Source organism: Bubalus bubalis, chromosome 4 (assembly GCF_019923935.1).
Source record: "Bubalus bubalis isolate 160015118507 breed Murrah chromosome 4, NDDB_SH_1, whole genome shotgun sequence".
In the NCBI taxonomy this organism is placed as follows: domain Eukaryota; kingdom Metazoa; phylum Chordata; class Mammalia; order Artiodactyla; family Bovidae; genus Bubalus; species Bubalus bubalis.
The window spans coordinates 83,588,459-83,604,588 of NC_059160.1; the positions used below are offsets into that span (position 1 = coordinate 83,588,459).

The following is a 16,130-nucleotide window of genomic DNA, read 5'->3' on the forward strand; positions in this document are numbered from 1 at the left end:
TGTGCACTTTACTATGCTGTCTGTCATCATATTGATCATAATCATCTTCCCTGTCATTTGTTGAGAGCTAACTGTTGTGCCAACATCTGTTGGATCATCAAAAAAGCCAGAGAGTTCAAGAAAAACATCCATTTCTGCTTATTGACTATGCCAAATCGTTAGACCGTGTGGATCACAACAAACTGTGGAAAATTCTTAAATAGATGGGAATACCAGACCACCCGACCTGCCTCTTGAGAAATCTGTATTCAGTTCAGGAAGCAATGGTTAGAACTGGACATGGAACAACAGACTGGTTCCAAATAGGGAAAGGAGTATGTCAAGGCTGTATATTGTCACCCTGCTTATTTAACTTATATGCAGAGTACATCATGCTAAATGCTGGGCTGGATGAAGCACAAGCTGGAATCAAGATTGCCAGGAGAAATATCAATAACCTCAGATATGCAGATGATATTACCCTTATGGCAGAATGCGAAGAACAACTGAAGAGCCTCTTGATGACAGTGAAAGAGGAGAGTGAAAAAGCTGGCTTAAAACTCAACATTCAGAAAGCTAAGATCATGGCATCTGGTCCCATCACTTCATGGGAAACAGATGGGGGGACAGTGACAGACTTTATTTTGGGGGGCTTCAAAATCACTGCAGGATGGTGACTGCAGCCATGAAATTAAGACGCTTACTCCTTGGAAGGAAAGTTATGACCACCCTAGACAGCATCTCTCTATCTCATACAAATACACACACACACACAAAGACATGACCTGTGTGCTCTGATCCATGCAGCTTGATAATAGGAGACTAAGAAATTAATTTAACCCCACCTCCATTCATGAAGCCATGAATGTGGAGGGGGCACAAGGAGACCCCCTGCCCTAGCACCAGCATTGGTCGAGTGGGAGGGAAGAGAAGGGGAGGGGCCTCAGAGAACTTTCCAGCCTCTTCAAACTAAGTGACATCTCTGTCACCCCATCTCTGTTCCTTTCTTAAGAGACCCAACCCCTCAGCCTGTCCCTCTTTCCTTCCCCTCTCCCTCACCCAGACCTGGCGGATCCTTCAGACCTCTTCCTCTTTCACTTCCTTTGCTGGTGTGGGTGCTATTTGTATGTGGAGAGTAGATCTTTGAAGTTCCTATTCTTTTCCATCCCAAGTCTCTAGAAGTGAAAAGGTGGAAGAGATACCAGTTAACAGATTTTTAAAATATAAATAAAAGGTTGATAAGACACTACAGTCTGACTGACTTCTAGCAAACACAGATGTAATGGATCAGCACTAGCTGTTGAGTAGAAATTGGTCTTTGGTCTTCCCAGAACAGTCCACTCAGGAATGGGTCAATACTGGAGTTTCCCGGGGTAGAAACTATGGTCTTCTGAAGGCAAGAGGCTGGGTAAGTGGTAGTGACATTTGCCCTGCCCAGAAATACAGCAGTGGAGGCCAGTGCCGTGCTGAACCTATCACTGCTTCAATGTGCTTCTTTCCCCACTGTCCAAGGAAAGGTAAAAATCTCATTTTATTTATTCAACAAATGAAGTATCCACTATGTCCTAGACACTGTTCCCGGTGCTGAGGATGTATCAGCGTAAAAGCCATCAAACTTGTGTGGAGACAAGCAACATAGATACGTATTTCTTAAGTGCTTTGAGGAAAAATAAAGCAGGATTAAGGTGTGAGGACAGGAAGTACAATCAGACTTGGGAGGCCAGGGAAGACCTTTCTAGGAAGGTGACACTTGAGCAGAGGCTGTATTAAATGAGGATGTAAGGCATGTAGATACTGGGAGAGAGAGGGTGAGGAACAGCAGTTTTCCTGAGGCAGCAGCCACGTGCTTGGTCCTTCAGAGGTCCTGCCAGTAGCTGAGCCCATTGGACTGATCAAGGGATGTGGAGAGAGCCATGGGCCAATTATCACCGTTAATCACAACCACTATAGACCAATAGGTAGGAATAGTTTGTGGACTGAGTGGAGGGAAATATTCAATTTATATCATTTAAGGCAAACTGTATCCCAGTCATGGCTACCCATGAATCATTTGTGGAACTGATTCCTGGGCCCACCTACTCTTTATCAAAATCTCTGAAGATGAAGCCCTAGAATCAGTGTTTTTTAAAAAACAGAAATAAAAACCCCTCCAATCTTTCTAACGTATGATCATATATGCAAAGAAAACACGTGAAAGAATGTATATACCAAACTCCAGTATAAGAACCTCAGGCAGAAATGAGCAGAAATGCCTTAAAGAATCTAACTTTTAAAATAGTTCTCAAAATTAGCCCTTTTAATGAAATTCTGTCTTGGTAAAACTGCTACCAAAGACATCCAGTTTGTAATATAGCCCTAATAAAAAGGATCGATTTGATCCTTTATTGCAAATCAGAATGCACTCAGTATTTGTTGGATGAATGTCTCTTAACAGCTTACTGTCAAGTCTGTCGGTCACCCTACTCTTCTGGGTTGCTGCTATCACGGTAGAAACTAACTGATAGTGGCATTTCCATTATTGCTGCAGAAGTGGGAAATTCTCATCTATTAAGCACTCCATTGATACAACCTGCTTAGGTTTCAAACTAGCTAAAATCCTTTTTGATTTAGATAGGTTAATTAACAGATGAATGGATTTCTAACCCATCAACAGGTATCACATTATTTGAGTGAAAGTTGCTCAGTCATGTCCGAGTCTTTTCAACTCCATGGACTATACAGTCCATGGAATTCTCCAGGCCAGAATACTGAAGTGGGCAGCCATTCCCTTCTCCAGGGGCTCTTCCCAACCCAGGGATCGAACCTAGGTCTCCCACATTGCAGGTGTATTCTTTACCACCTGAGCTACCAGGGAAGCCAGTTGCATTATGTAGACTTATCCAAACATTAAAAAAGCAAGGTTATACTAAAAAATCAACTTAGGATGCAATTTAAAGAGAAAAATTTTATTGCAATATAAAACGCACTTATAAAATGTCCACAGAAGGCATGTAATTCTTCACTACTATATAAATTTACTGGGAATACTTTATTCACTTTCTATTGTTATGACATCACCTAAAACATAAACAATGAGTTATACTCTATAACAAATGCATCACTGACTTTCAACAATCATTGGTTTAATAATTAGTTTAAGATTATATAATCACATCTATATTCTGGAATGTTCACTTTCATGTAGTGTAATAGAGTTTAAGACTATAATTGCACATAGATGGTATAGAAAAACATTCACTACTAAATTATTTTATACCATTATGACAGGTTAACATTCTTCCCGACTGAAAAGAAGAGCGTCAGCAGCTTGGTCTCTAGTCAACAGTTCCAGGATTCTCAACGCAGTAGTGTGTATGTGTTTGTGTCTGTGCACCCACCGAAAAACTTAACTCTTTCATAAAAAAGTGCAACATTACCGTAAGTATTTTGCATGTTTAAATATGCAAATGTGATTATTTGTAAACAAACAAAACCCCACACAAATACTCTTAATTCTAGAAAAAAAAAAATTTGTCAACTCATAATTATTCTAACATGCTTTAGTTGAACACACATTGGATTTCTGAAAGGTGCATATATTACCTTAGATAATAAAGTGTAAAAATGACTTTCTTATTTCATACTATGAAATGTGCATGTCTGGTATTTCCGTTATGCAAGTTTAGATCAAGAAATTCTAAATCCTGGATCCCCACAATTCACTTAGAAAAGTCCTCAAAATTATGGCTCTTGCAGCAGGTTTATCAGATTACACATGATGAAGTGTTCTAGCTCCCTCTATTTCAAGTATTGAAGAAAATGAGGCTCAAAATCTCTGGAGGTTGTAACTAAAAATGTAAAGCTTTAGGAAACAGTTAAATGTGTTTTGAAATATGATATAAACTGAAACATATTCTTAATCTGTGTTAGGCTGATGAGTACCAGGACTTTAAAATAATTTTATTAAATCTGAACATTCATTCAAAAGTGATAAAGAACACAATTTGCCTATTAGTGTATGGTTTTAGACAAATCAATCGTGATGTTTAAAACGTTTTCAATATTGCTGACATCGGTTTTGTTTTCTTTTGAATATTAACTTGATATTCAATTAAACATAAATATTTTGCCTCACACTACATATAATGAAATGAATTACTTTTGAAATGGAAAAAATTTTATAGCACTAGAACGAGAATTTACTAAAGGTATTTAAACATGTCTTTCAACATCATCAGAAGTCCTATAGTATAGAAAATATCTAGTACCCTTAAGGCTTCAGAGTGAGCTGATCTTCTGCAACTTTAAAGCCATTTAAAAAACCAGAAAGTCAAATAGAAAAGACTGCTGCAATAAAGCACTGTCTAAACATTGCAGATATGATCCCACAGTCTGAGTGAGCACTGCTCTTCAGAGCAAGCAACTTTCCACTTTTTCCTAGGCACATGAAGTTTTCAGCTTAGAAAATAATCTAACCTGGTCCTTAACGTATTCATTAAGTGGAATGAATATTTTAAGGTCTTTCTCCCTTAAAAAAAAAAAAAAAAAAGATGTATCACCAAACAGTAATAAGACTTGTATCTTACTTTTAGACATTAGCCTTTTCTGGAATTGGCCCAACTGTATAAAATTTTAAGAGTTATATGAAAAGTGTGGAATAATCACTCTATGAAAACTGTGATGAAATTAAACATCATTATATTGAACTCTTTTCTAGATTTAACTCAGAAATCATAAGTCTTCTTTAACATTAATTTTATAAACATACAGAAGTGAAAAGTGCTAATTTTCAAAAAGTACAATTTTCCCCTCTACTATATATCAACATGGAATGATTTCAGTTCTCCTGTACTAAAAGCTGGACTTTTAAAAAACTAGTATTATAATAACTTTATTCAGTAGTAGCTTCAGTTTCAGCTGGACCCCTAATTATTCTTCGAATTCCTCTTTTTCCTGAAGGGCCTTTTGGTTTTGCAAAACTTTGTTTATGTGCATGCTGCTTGGGATGTACTTCTTCATAAAGGAAGTCTGCAGTCAACTCATCCCCATTGTCTATCTCGATCTGTAAGAGGTGAAATTAACAAAGTGTGATGCAGTATGAAAAAACACAACATTCAAAACCTAATACAAACAACGTTTGCAGGTGTGAATGATCACAGATAAATACATAATACCCATTCCAGCAAGAACGAACCTAGGACCATATGAAAATAGTTCACTTGAATCTTTTTTGGGGGGAGGAGGTGGGAGCTAAATGGAGTTGCTTGAATATATAATCCACTATATTTATTTTCTGTCTGGTTTTTTCTTCTCCAGTTTAAATAATGTTTAAAAATAGTATAGCAGGAATCATCACTATATTCTTAAGTTGTTCTGCTTTAGTACACTATATATTTTCCAGGAACATTACTAATGCAGGCTTCATCACTTTGGTCACTTGAAATCACTGTTACACAGGTTGGCAAACCATGGCCTGCAGGACAAATCTTGTTCAAGTTAAGAGTGTGTTCTACATTTCTAAAGGGTTGTAAAAAACAAAATAATAAAACAAGAAGATGTGAAAAAGACCATATGTGGTCTGGCAAAGCCTAAAATACTTACTATCTGGTCTTCTGGTAGAAAAAGTGAGCCAGGCCCTGCTATAGGTGATTCTTAAGAACTTTAAAAGCTCTTAAAATGCTCAGTATCTAAAACACTGGTAATTTGTAAGGACCTGTGTTTTAAGAGTTGAAGAGGTCAAGAATAAACCATATGTTTCCCCATGACTCACCTGCATTTAAGAAAACTTGGAACTTAGTTCCCCAAATTTATGTTATGCCCATACTCTTCTTTCCCAACAACTGGAAAGATTCTCAACATCCCATGACTCAGTTATAAATGAAGACTGTGGTTTCTTACTAATAAAGTCTTGAGAAAATAAGAAACATGCAGCTTTAGTAGCACTGTCCAACAGAACTTTCTGCAATGTGGACTTGAAATTCTTGAAATTCTGCACCAAATGCAGTGCCATTGGCCACGTTAGCTAAAATGAGCACCTGAAATGTAGCTAGTGTTTTTAAGGAACTGAAATTTAAATTTCATTTAATTTTTATTTATATTTAAATAGCCACATGTACCTTGTGGCTAAACATTAGATCTACAGGGATGCTGGGATCATAATAGATCATCCCCAAGCATTTAAGAGGATTTCCTATTCATGATGAGAACAAGGGAAAAAAAAAAAACCTTTTCGTTTACAAATTACTGTACATCATGAATCACATGAAAAACAATAAAAATGTAATAAAAATTGAAGAATTTTAAATAGGTATTAAATATATCAATAAGATAAATTAGGTAAAATAAATTAGATAAATAATTAGGTAACTACCTTTCTAATGATGTCCATTTGTAGTTGTCTTTCTACAATCTCTAGCAGAGGGCTCTTGCAGCTAGAATACAGCATTCGTTCTCTTATACTGCATGTGTATCCAGGCATTGAATAAATAAAAACTGTAAATTAAAATAATAATAAATCCAATTAGCAGCATATCAATTAAAGCAAATACTAAATCTTGTAAAACTACAATGAAGCCCTCTGGCCAAGAAATAAGAAAGAATATAGTGATGAAATGCCAATCAGCAAACAAAAAGCAACATGTTAAAAAAAAAGTACCATATACCTATAGACTCCAAATAGTCTCCTTCATGAGAATGTTTATACAGAAAGAAATGATAACGTGCTGCATCTTTGGGAATCCTCTTTGGCAAATCTTTTAGTTCTGTATTTATTGTGTTGGCCAAAATTATGATTTCATTTTTTATATCTATTTCCTGTCAATAGAAACAAAATACTTATTAAAATAGATACACAGAAATTTAAAATTTATAATTAAAAAAACAAGGAGATAAGGACAAAGTTACATAATTTCACTTTTTCCAGTGAATATATTTGCTTTTTTAAGTTTAAAAACAATGAATAAAAAATAAAGACTTAAAATCCATTAAAAACAAACCTTATATTAATACAAGCCAAAGGTACTGAAGAGAGAAGCCACTTTATAATAATCATATGTCTCTTACCAATTGTACATAGTTCAGCTGTCTGTTATTCAATTTTTCCAAAGCTTGAAAAGCTTCTTGAGAAATAGGAAATGCTACTCCTTGTAGTGTTTGATGCTTAGCGTCCACACTCACGTCAGTTTGTACCTAGTATGACAGATTCAATTTACTGATGAATTTTAGCATTAAGCAGTGTCAGATGGCAAAGAAAACCTAAACTCTACAGAGTGCCATTCCACCCTTTTAATATAATTAATTCTGCCTATTTTAATATAATTAAAAGTAACACTTAAAACACCATGAACTTTTTTTAAAAGGCAAATTGTTCACATTTGTTTCAGGTTCTGCTAGCACTTTGTCAACATGCAGAGTGTATGCCACATTTTGATGAAAATGCCAAAAGTGAACATCTGAGTGAGTGTGCAATGTTAGCAGGGCTTTGTTTATATGTTTGGTTTGGCACAATTGCCATGAGCTACATACAAGCTCTTTGAAGTATCTTCAGATTATACTTTTAATTATGATATTTTACTTGATAAAACTTATGAACACTGTGATATAAATACAATATGTATAGAACTTTGTTCCTTTAGACATAAAGTGCAACACAAACACCATGCAGAGTTGAAAGGAGTACAAACAATATACAAAGACACAACATAGCTCAACAAATTGTACTACTGCAGAAGTTCCAGACTTGAGAGCTTTCATTCCTAAGAACATGGGTGTGCACGTATTGGAAGAAGAGTACTTCAAGAAAGCTTTCAATGCACATATTTAAGACTTTTACACTCAATAAATGATATTTTAGTATAGGGTCTCATTTGCAGTACTGCAACAAAGTCAAAATTGAAAGTTTACTTAAAAAAAAATGAATGGAGATTCTACAGCATAAATGGCATTGGATAATGAAAACATTATAGAACATATGCAAAATGCATACCCCAATAAGATCCTCTGGGTTCTGATTGCAAGGAATAAAACAAACTATCAAACTTGTTAAAAAAAATCATGTAAAAATTCATACTCTGATAACTTGAGTTAAAATAATAATGATAGATCCTTGCTATCAGGTCAATATAAATAATATTCATTTTCCAGACTGATTCTTATTAGTCTGTTACTCAGAGAAGCAAACAGTAGTTTCTGCTACTTGTTCTTTTCTGTAAAATTCCAGTAGAAATACAGTAGCTATTCTAACTTAAAATTGCTGCAGTAAATACATTAGAAATGATAAACTATAATATGGATGAAATTTATTGACTCATATGCTAAACAAGTACTCATATAACCATCTCCTAGGTATATATATATATATGTGCACACACCCATCCAGGCAGTGCCCATAGACAACTTACAGAGCCTCTAGAAATCCTAAACACACTATAGCATATATGTTTTACTCTCTTTAGTCATTAGTATTCTCTGAAATAACAAAACAAACCTTCCTCAGGCAACCTTATTAGATATCATATACCTCACACTATGTAAGTAATATATACTTTTCCCATTTATTTAGAATTCAAAGTATAAAATTAAGAACAGCTGTACTTCTAACAGGATTACTAATCTAACCCATACATTATGAAGACAGGAGAAAGCTATTTATGAAACTGACATGAAGTTTAATATTTACTTCCAACTTTTTCCTAAAAACACATTACATGGTCTTGTCTCTAAATGGAACAGAATGTTAGCTATTCAACTTATTTATTCTCCAGTTACCTCTTCATCTATTAATTAAAAATTACAATACTTTTAAGCACTTAAACTCTTGCAAGATTTCAAAATGGTAACATACCTCATTAATTTTAATCTGTCTTAATTCTTCTTCAGCTGCAGTCAGTGGGGCAGGAGAAGACTGTGACAGCAAATATTTTTTATACCCATGTAATGACACATCTTCCTGTAAGCACAGAGATTGACTGTTACTAGTTGTGAGGCTATTTTAGGAAAAACAAAATTATTAATTTAACAAAAAAATATTTTAATTGAAAATAAATGGTAACAAGAATCTTACTTCTCTATTCTAAAAAATATTCTATTCTACAGTTTTCAAAAAGTTTTAAGGAGAGTAGCTATGCTTCATTTCCTAAAGCTTTATAATTACTACTCTTTTGAATGAGTGTGGTGGTGGTAATGCCAGACACATGATGAACCTGATCATGCTTCAAGTCTACAGAACAATTACTACTAACCTTCTGGGGAAGCCTTCCACATAATTTAATAATCAACATCCTCAGATTATGAATTCTGTACTATAATTATTTATAGAAAATAATTATAGTTCTTATTTTATATCATTATTTATAGAAAATAATTATAGTTCTTATTTAAAAGAAAAATTACTCCAAATAAATTTACTTCTCATCAACATTTTGTGGTTTGTAAGACTGAAACTAGAATTGAGAAACCAGACCACTTCACAACTAATGTGAATAAGCAACGCATTCGCAGCTAGTCGTGTGCTCTACCCATCAGAATGTAATACTCATTGAATCACAATAAAAGCTCTGAATAACAAAACAAAAAATCTGTTCAAAAAATACACTGTAATTTTCTGAATGTGGGGGTATATGTACAAATACATGTATTTACCATACAAATTTTATAATGAAGTAAATTCTTAATCATAACATACATATTAATCAACAATTACCCCAATCATCAATTTACCTCTAAATATTCTAGTTTAAATAATATATTTATTGTTTCCATATTATGAGTATTAATGTCCAAAATACCTAAAAACTACTGTGTCTTTTAAGTAGTTTTAAGTAGTTTAACTACTGTTTCTTTTAATAGGCTCATTTTTTCTGAGCCTATTAACTCGTCCTTAAAAAGAAAAGATTGAACTAAATGAGGGGTTGAACTAAATTATCTCGAAGAGAGATTCTAGCATTTGAAAACTGAGATGTCAACATATTTTAAAAGGGTGAGTATTGTATGTTTCAGTTAATATGGATATCATATGAAACGTTTTCTCTTATTTTTATGTTTACAGATTTACCAATCAGAATTCACATTAATTACCCCATTACCTAGAAGTTCTTTAAGCATTTTAACTGCAACACATAGACTCCATATAAAATATGTTTTGTACCTTTACTGTTCCAAACACTTCATCTTTAATGTGGCCACCTCCAAACTCCTTTTTGAGAGTTGCTCTTGTTGCTGCATACAACATTTTCTGACGAACCTAGCAATTGTGAAAGTTTACTTGTAAGTTTACAGGTGAAGACTATCATTACAAAAATAGCATTTAATGAATGTTTTAAAACCGTCAAGCACATTAAAAATAAACTGTGACAAAGTCCATCAAGTGTAACATGCTAAAATGTGTGTATACAGACAGGCATCTTAACACTGGCATCTAAAACATCAACAGCTACTAAGGTAGATCTTAACTTAGAAACCATTTCTCAAAAAGTAGAAAAAGCTAAATATTAAAAAATTCTTCATTTTTTCAAAGTATAAAATGAGTTCAAGAATTAAAAGAAGCTACTTAAAACATTACTTTAAAGTCATTGAGATAAAGTAAACTTGATAGTGATATTCTACTCAAAGCAAGTCTAGGTGAGATATTACTAATTAAAAATCAAATATTCATGGCATAACTATGGCATAAAACATTCTATGAGGGACAAAGATGAAAAGAATTACAAAATATACTATTATTAAGGAGTCTGATATTTATAGCATCTACAGGGAACTACTAAAGATAACTGCCAAAATAGAAATCATTTCATAATTCTGCACTGTCAAATTCAATATTTCTTTCAAACAAGATATATAGAGTTAAAGGAGGAAATGACTTTTGAGAATGGTATCTACAAAACTTTAAAATTATTATTTTTCTATAAGAAGAAAGAATTAAGTATTTAAAATATTGGACTGTATCCATATATTAATTTTTTTGTTCTAACACTTAAAGGCTTCCCTCATAGCTCAGTTGGTAAAGAATCTGCCTGCAATGCAGGAGACCCAGGTTCAATCCCTGGGTCGGGAAGATCCCCTGGAGAAGGAAATGGCAAACCACTCCAGTAGTCTTGCCTAGAGAATCCCATAGACAGAGGAGCCTGGCCGGCTACAGTCAATGGGTCCCAAGAGTCCAAGAGTCGGACATGACTTAGTGACTAAACCACCATCACTCAACTTTCCTAAAAGAAATACTTATCTGTATGTATGTTCATCACCTGAATAGCAGCTATTAAGAATATTTCATATAATGCTCAGTTAGTTCTGTAAAAATTATTTGTTACTATGCTCAGAGCAAAATAGTAACCTTTATTCTTCAGAAAGGTCCAGAAAGTCATTTATAATAGCCACAAATTTTTAAATTTAAAATCAATAATAATTCTTCTGATTTCAATCAAGGTCAAGATTTCTGAATCTCAGTAAATTATCCTTGGTTCTACATTACCAATCCAAGGATTTTTTTCCATCATCTTTCCCTTTTATGAGAAAGACTATTGCTTCCTAACTTTTTCTTGGCCTAGGAATATTTCAGAAAAAAATTTTCTAGCTTTTAATGTGAAAGTGAAAGTGAAGTCACTCAGTGGTCTCCGACTCTTTGAGACTCCTAGGACTATAGCCAACCAGGCTCCTCCGTCCATGGGATTTTCCAGGCAAGAATACTGGAGTGGGTTGCCATTTCCCTCTCCATTTAATGTTAAACATGTTACCAAAAAATTACTTACATGAGAATGATCAGGAGACCACGCAATGAATATCCATTCATATCCCTGGGCATTCTGAGAATCTAACCTGAATAATACATAGCATGGTTGTTTGTCCTCCAACAGGGGTAAAACAAAGGAATCATAATCCTGATCCCAGGAATCTGAAGGCTTCCTACACGACCCAATCACAAGTTTCTCTGTGAAGAACAATTTTTAAGACACATAAATGGTTTGAAATACCAAATGGTAGAATAATGAAGAATAGAAGAATAAATTAATATGTAATTATTAATTGCTCTATTCACATCAATATATGAAAAGGACCTTGGCTGTAACAATACAATATATAGGAGTATATAATAAAATATTAGTATATACAAAAATATAATATAAAGTTAGTATTAAAAAGTAAAAATTATGACCAGCACAGGTAAAATAATGTTATGAAAAACACAAGAAAGGTACATACAAAAATGATTATAAATAGCTGAGTTGGATGGTTGAAGAAAGGGTAGTTATAGTCTATTTTCCAAATGTTTGTTATAAAGTATCAACAAAATGTATTTAACTAAGCTTCCTACCACTCAAAGGTGTAATTTCTGAAATTAACATTGAACTGCACAGTTAAGAAATACTAAATAAAAACAGGTTTAGCTCCTACTTGGCCACAGTACTATAAATTTAAAAATCTGTCCACAAGCATAAATTGGTACAGTCACCTTGAGACATTATTGGGAGAATCAAGACTGTATTCTGCATAGAGAATCTCTTGCACATATATACAAAGGTATTCACTGCAGCACTATAAAATAACAGTGGAAACTGAAAATAGCCCACATGTTCATCAATAAGAGAAGGGACATAAAACATGTGGCAGTCATATGATAAAATTCTATTCATATTTAAAAAGAATTAATGAGCCTCTATAAAAACTAATTATAAAAATAATCTTTACAGAAAAAGGAATGATGCAGAAAAAGACATCAGTTCATATGAAATTAAAAACTCAAAAACAGCACTATATGTTATTTAGGGATTGCACATACAAAAAAAGTTCCTAATATAGTTTCCTCAGGAGAAGGTCGAAAAGTACAGTTGTTTAAACATTAAATTACAAAGGGTTTGAAGCAAATTGATAAAATGTTAGCAGTTATTAATTTAAGAAGGATGGAAGTATTTGTCATTTATTCTTCATAATTTCCTTATTTAAAATTTTTTCTCAAAACAAAAAACCAGAGAAGTGACAGACAAAATATTGTCATTTTTCTGTTGTAGAGATGTGAGTTATATCAACTTTTCCATTTTACTTACTTGACTAAGTCAATTAGAAAGTGATAACACTTAAAATTTTAGTTCAATAGTTCTAAAACAGGCTACTTTACAGTATATGTTTATTCTCATTGAGTGTGTTAACATATGCAGAACTGCATATTTTTCAAACTATTTTAACATATAAGAGAAACTGGAAACCAAATTAGATTTACTTCCAGTTTATGAAAGAACAAGGTATTTTTCCAAAGCAAAATATTTCAAGGTAATTAAGAAATTAGGCCAATGGGATGTTTTAACATATTCATTTGAGATTAAGTAATTATAATTTAATTACTCATACTCAAACCATGCAAATTAAAAGACTCTCCCACCCAATTAATTTCCCTGCTTTCAGCTTTATTTTGAAAGGATCAATTTACACTTTGTTATATTCTCAGAACTTTTTCCGATAACAAGAAAAGGGACTCATTTCTGCAGCAAATATTACAATCAAGTTGAGAAAACAGGCAGTTTAAAACCCTTTCTTTCTACTTCAAACTAACTTTATTGAAAAATAATTCACAAATAACTGTTTATTTTTCAGATAATCACCTGTTACTGATTTTCCAGAGATGCAAGCACTGACATTAGATACAGATGGCAATACAGAAACTGAGACACAAAAAAAGTGAGAGGAAGATGTCACACCAAAACCAACATCTTTTTGTTTCCCTGATAGTCAACTACAGAATTCAGAAGGTAAGCAGGGGCCTTTAGGAAATGCCCAAAATATAGAGGATCCAGGTTAACTGAAGGCAAGCTTTGAACCTGCTTCACATTTATTAATAGTCCAAATCACTGACAATGACTTAGCTTTAAAACATAACACCCAATAATTCAAGAACAAAAAATGTTTAACTAACCATTTTCAATAGATATCTTCAGAAGTCTGTATTTTCCATTTCTTGCTCTGGCAAAGATATCTTTAACGTCTTCACTTGCTGTGCAAAAAGATACCGAAAAGTAATATTTATGCATTAATACTTTCTAATGCTACAAAAATAATGCTAATTGAATAAGGAAAACATGAAATACAATACAAAGAAAAAATCTTGAGTATGCAATATTTTCTTATTAACAGTCGTTTAAATTATAAAACTTAAAAGGTATACCATACACTGAACACGGCTTTTGTTGTTGCTGTTGTTCAGTCGCTAAGTCATGCGTGTCCAACTCTTCTGCGATCCCCTATACCGTAGCCCGCCAGGCACCATACCAGAGTGGGTTGCCATTCCCTTCTCCAGGGGATCTTCCCCATCCAGGGATCAAACCTGCATCTCCTGCACTGGCAGGTCGGTTCTTTACCACTGAGCCATCAGGGAAGCCCCATATACAGCTAAGAAACATAAGTATGTTTTAAAAGTGTATTAATTCTAACCTGTTCTAGTTATGTTAGAATTGGGAATGAATATATTAAAGTTTCTCAAACCCAATACTGAACAAATTACAAATCTGAGAAATACCTTTACTGATTGTTTGAAAATGCTGAAAATTGCTTTCATTCTCTTCTGGTCCAATTTTAAGTTTATGATAAATAAAAACACCCTCTTCATCAATTCATTTTCTACATTTTCATGTTTAAAGATGACAATAAACGTCAAATGCCCTATCCTGATTGAAGTCAATAAAATTCTTTCAAGTTTATACTTCTGATCACACTTTTCTGACTCGTATTTCTCAAAAAGCTGGAGTAATCTCACTGAGCAAATGTATACTTAATAACCTATCCCTTGTGCTATTAAAACTTCAATTTCGTTCTGATTTTGTTCTGATTGTGTATACTGACAGCAAGAACCACTTTTAATAGTGCTTGCTATTAGACTGAAGCATCAAAGTCAATAATTAGACATCCATGCATCAAAACTAAAGCAAATAAGAGTGCTTTTAGATTCGAGACTATTTTGCTTTTCTTTGTGTGTGCAGGAGGAGGTATGGTTATGAACAAAACAATTAGATGTTCATCTGGGGAAAAGATTCGTTGTCTATTAACAGGAAGATCTTGTGTTTATACTCGAACTCGTTAAGTGATCGCGAGTAACCCCGGGACATATTATTTGATTCTGATGAGGTGAGAGCTTTCAGACTGCCCATTCGCAAACCAGGAAATAACACAGGTCAATTAAAATTGTACATTCAACTGCCTGCATGGGATAATTATACGATGCCACACAGATCAGACTTTTCAGTTCCCTGAGGAGTACCTAAGAACGACCAAGACGCCTCCTACTTAGGATACATACAACGGTGCTGATGTTCCCATTTTTGGAAGAAAGCGTGGTAGAGTTTGGGAAGCATTCTTAGTAGAAATGAAAAAGATTCCCGCATCTTTCTTTTTATATTTCAAATCATTTAACAACTCTTCTGGATCGTGAAAAAGAAAATTCGCCTCTCTCGACAATAAAGGGACCCCAGTCGCCTTCACGGCTCCAGGTGTTTCCAACCCGTAAAGTTGGGTTAAGGTCGGCTGCGGCTGCAGGCACGCCCCCTTCACCCCGGCAGCCGCCAGACCCACTTCCTTCGCTCCGGCGAATTTCGGGTCGGTCCGCAACGTGGCGGCGGCCGGGCCCGGGCAGGGACGGAGGCAGGCCGAGAGCGCCCGGGACAAGGGAGCGCAGAGAGACTCAGAGGCCCGGCTCGCCCCCGACACAGATTCCCAGTGCTTCGGGCCCGACTCCGGCCCCGCCCGGCCTGCCTGGGGCCTCCGGGGAGCCCCTTCCCCTAGGGCAGCGCCGGCGCCGTTACCTTGGATGCCGGTCTGGTGGGACATGGCGGCGGCCGCGGGCTCCCGGCTCCAGCGCTGAGTGCAGCGAGCGGCCCCGGCCGGCGGCTCCAGGAAGTGGCCGCTCCTCCGCCGGCCCCGGCGCGTCATCGGCCTGCGACCCACCGCCGCCCCGCCCCGCTAGGTCCCCGGCGTCCTCGCGCGCCCCCGGCGCTCCCGCCGCCTCCGGTCACCCGGACCGTCTCCCAGCTGCGGGACTGCAGGTCCACACCTTCGGCCCTCAACTCCAGCTGCTCCAGCTTTCTGCCGAGGGTGACTGTCCCCGGTGTTTGCCGCCGCTTCTCCGGCTCCACCACCGTGAAGCACCACAGGGCTGGCAAGATAGCTTTCCCTTCTGGGGTCTGCCCTGCCAACGCCTT

The 16,130-nt window shown here is 35.5% G+C and overlaps 1 protein-coding gene across 1 annotated transcript; it reads right to left on the reverse strand.

The window, feature by feature from the left end:
• Positions 1-2,903: 2,903 nt before the first annotated feature.
• TWF1 (twinfilin actin binding protein 1) lies at positions 2,904-15,888 on the reverse strand. Its single transcript, XM_006042624.4, has 9 exons — positions 15,735-15,888; positions 13,856-13,933; positions 11,700-11,878; positions 10,103-10,198; positions 8,801-8,905; positions 7,021-7,146; positions 6,621-6,771; positions 6,329-6,450; positions 2,904-5,020 (listed from the first exon to the last, which is right to left on the reverse strand). The coding sequence occupies exons 1-9, from the start codon at positions 15,859-15,861 to the stop codon at positions 4,850-4,852; spliced, it is 1,155 nt and encodes a 384-aa protein (XP_006042686.2). The 5' UTR covers positions 15,862-15,888; the 3' UTR covers positions 2,904-4,849.
• Positions 15,889-16,130: the final 242 nt, after the last annotated feature.

Bases quoted from the DNA above. Each gene is read 5' to 3' on its own strand.
- TWF1 (XM_006042624.4), bottom strand. From the start codon at position 15,861: ATGACGCGCCGGGGCCGGCGGAGGAGCGGCCACTTCCTGGAGCCGCCG. The intron at 7,147-8,800 runs GTATGTTACCAT...CTGTCATACTAG, and splicing joins GACAGATTAAAATTAATGAG to GTACAAACTGACGTGAGTGT. The intron at 5,021-6,328 runs GTAGTTACCTAA...CACCTCTTACAG, and splicing joins AAATGGACATCATTAGAAAG to ATCGAGATAGACAATGGGGA.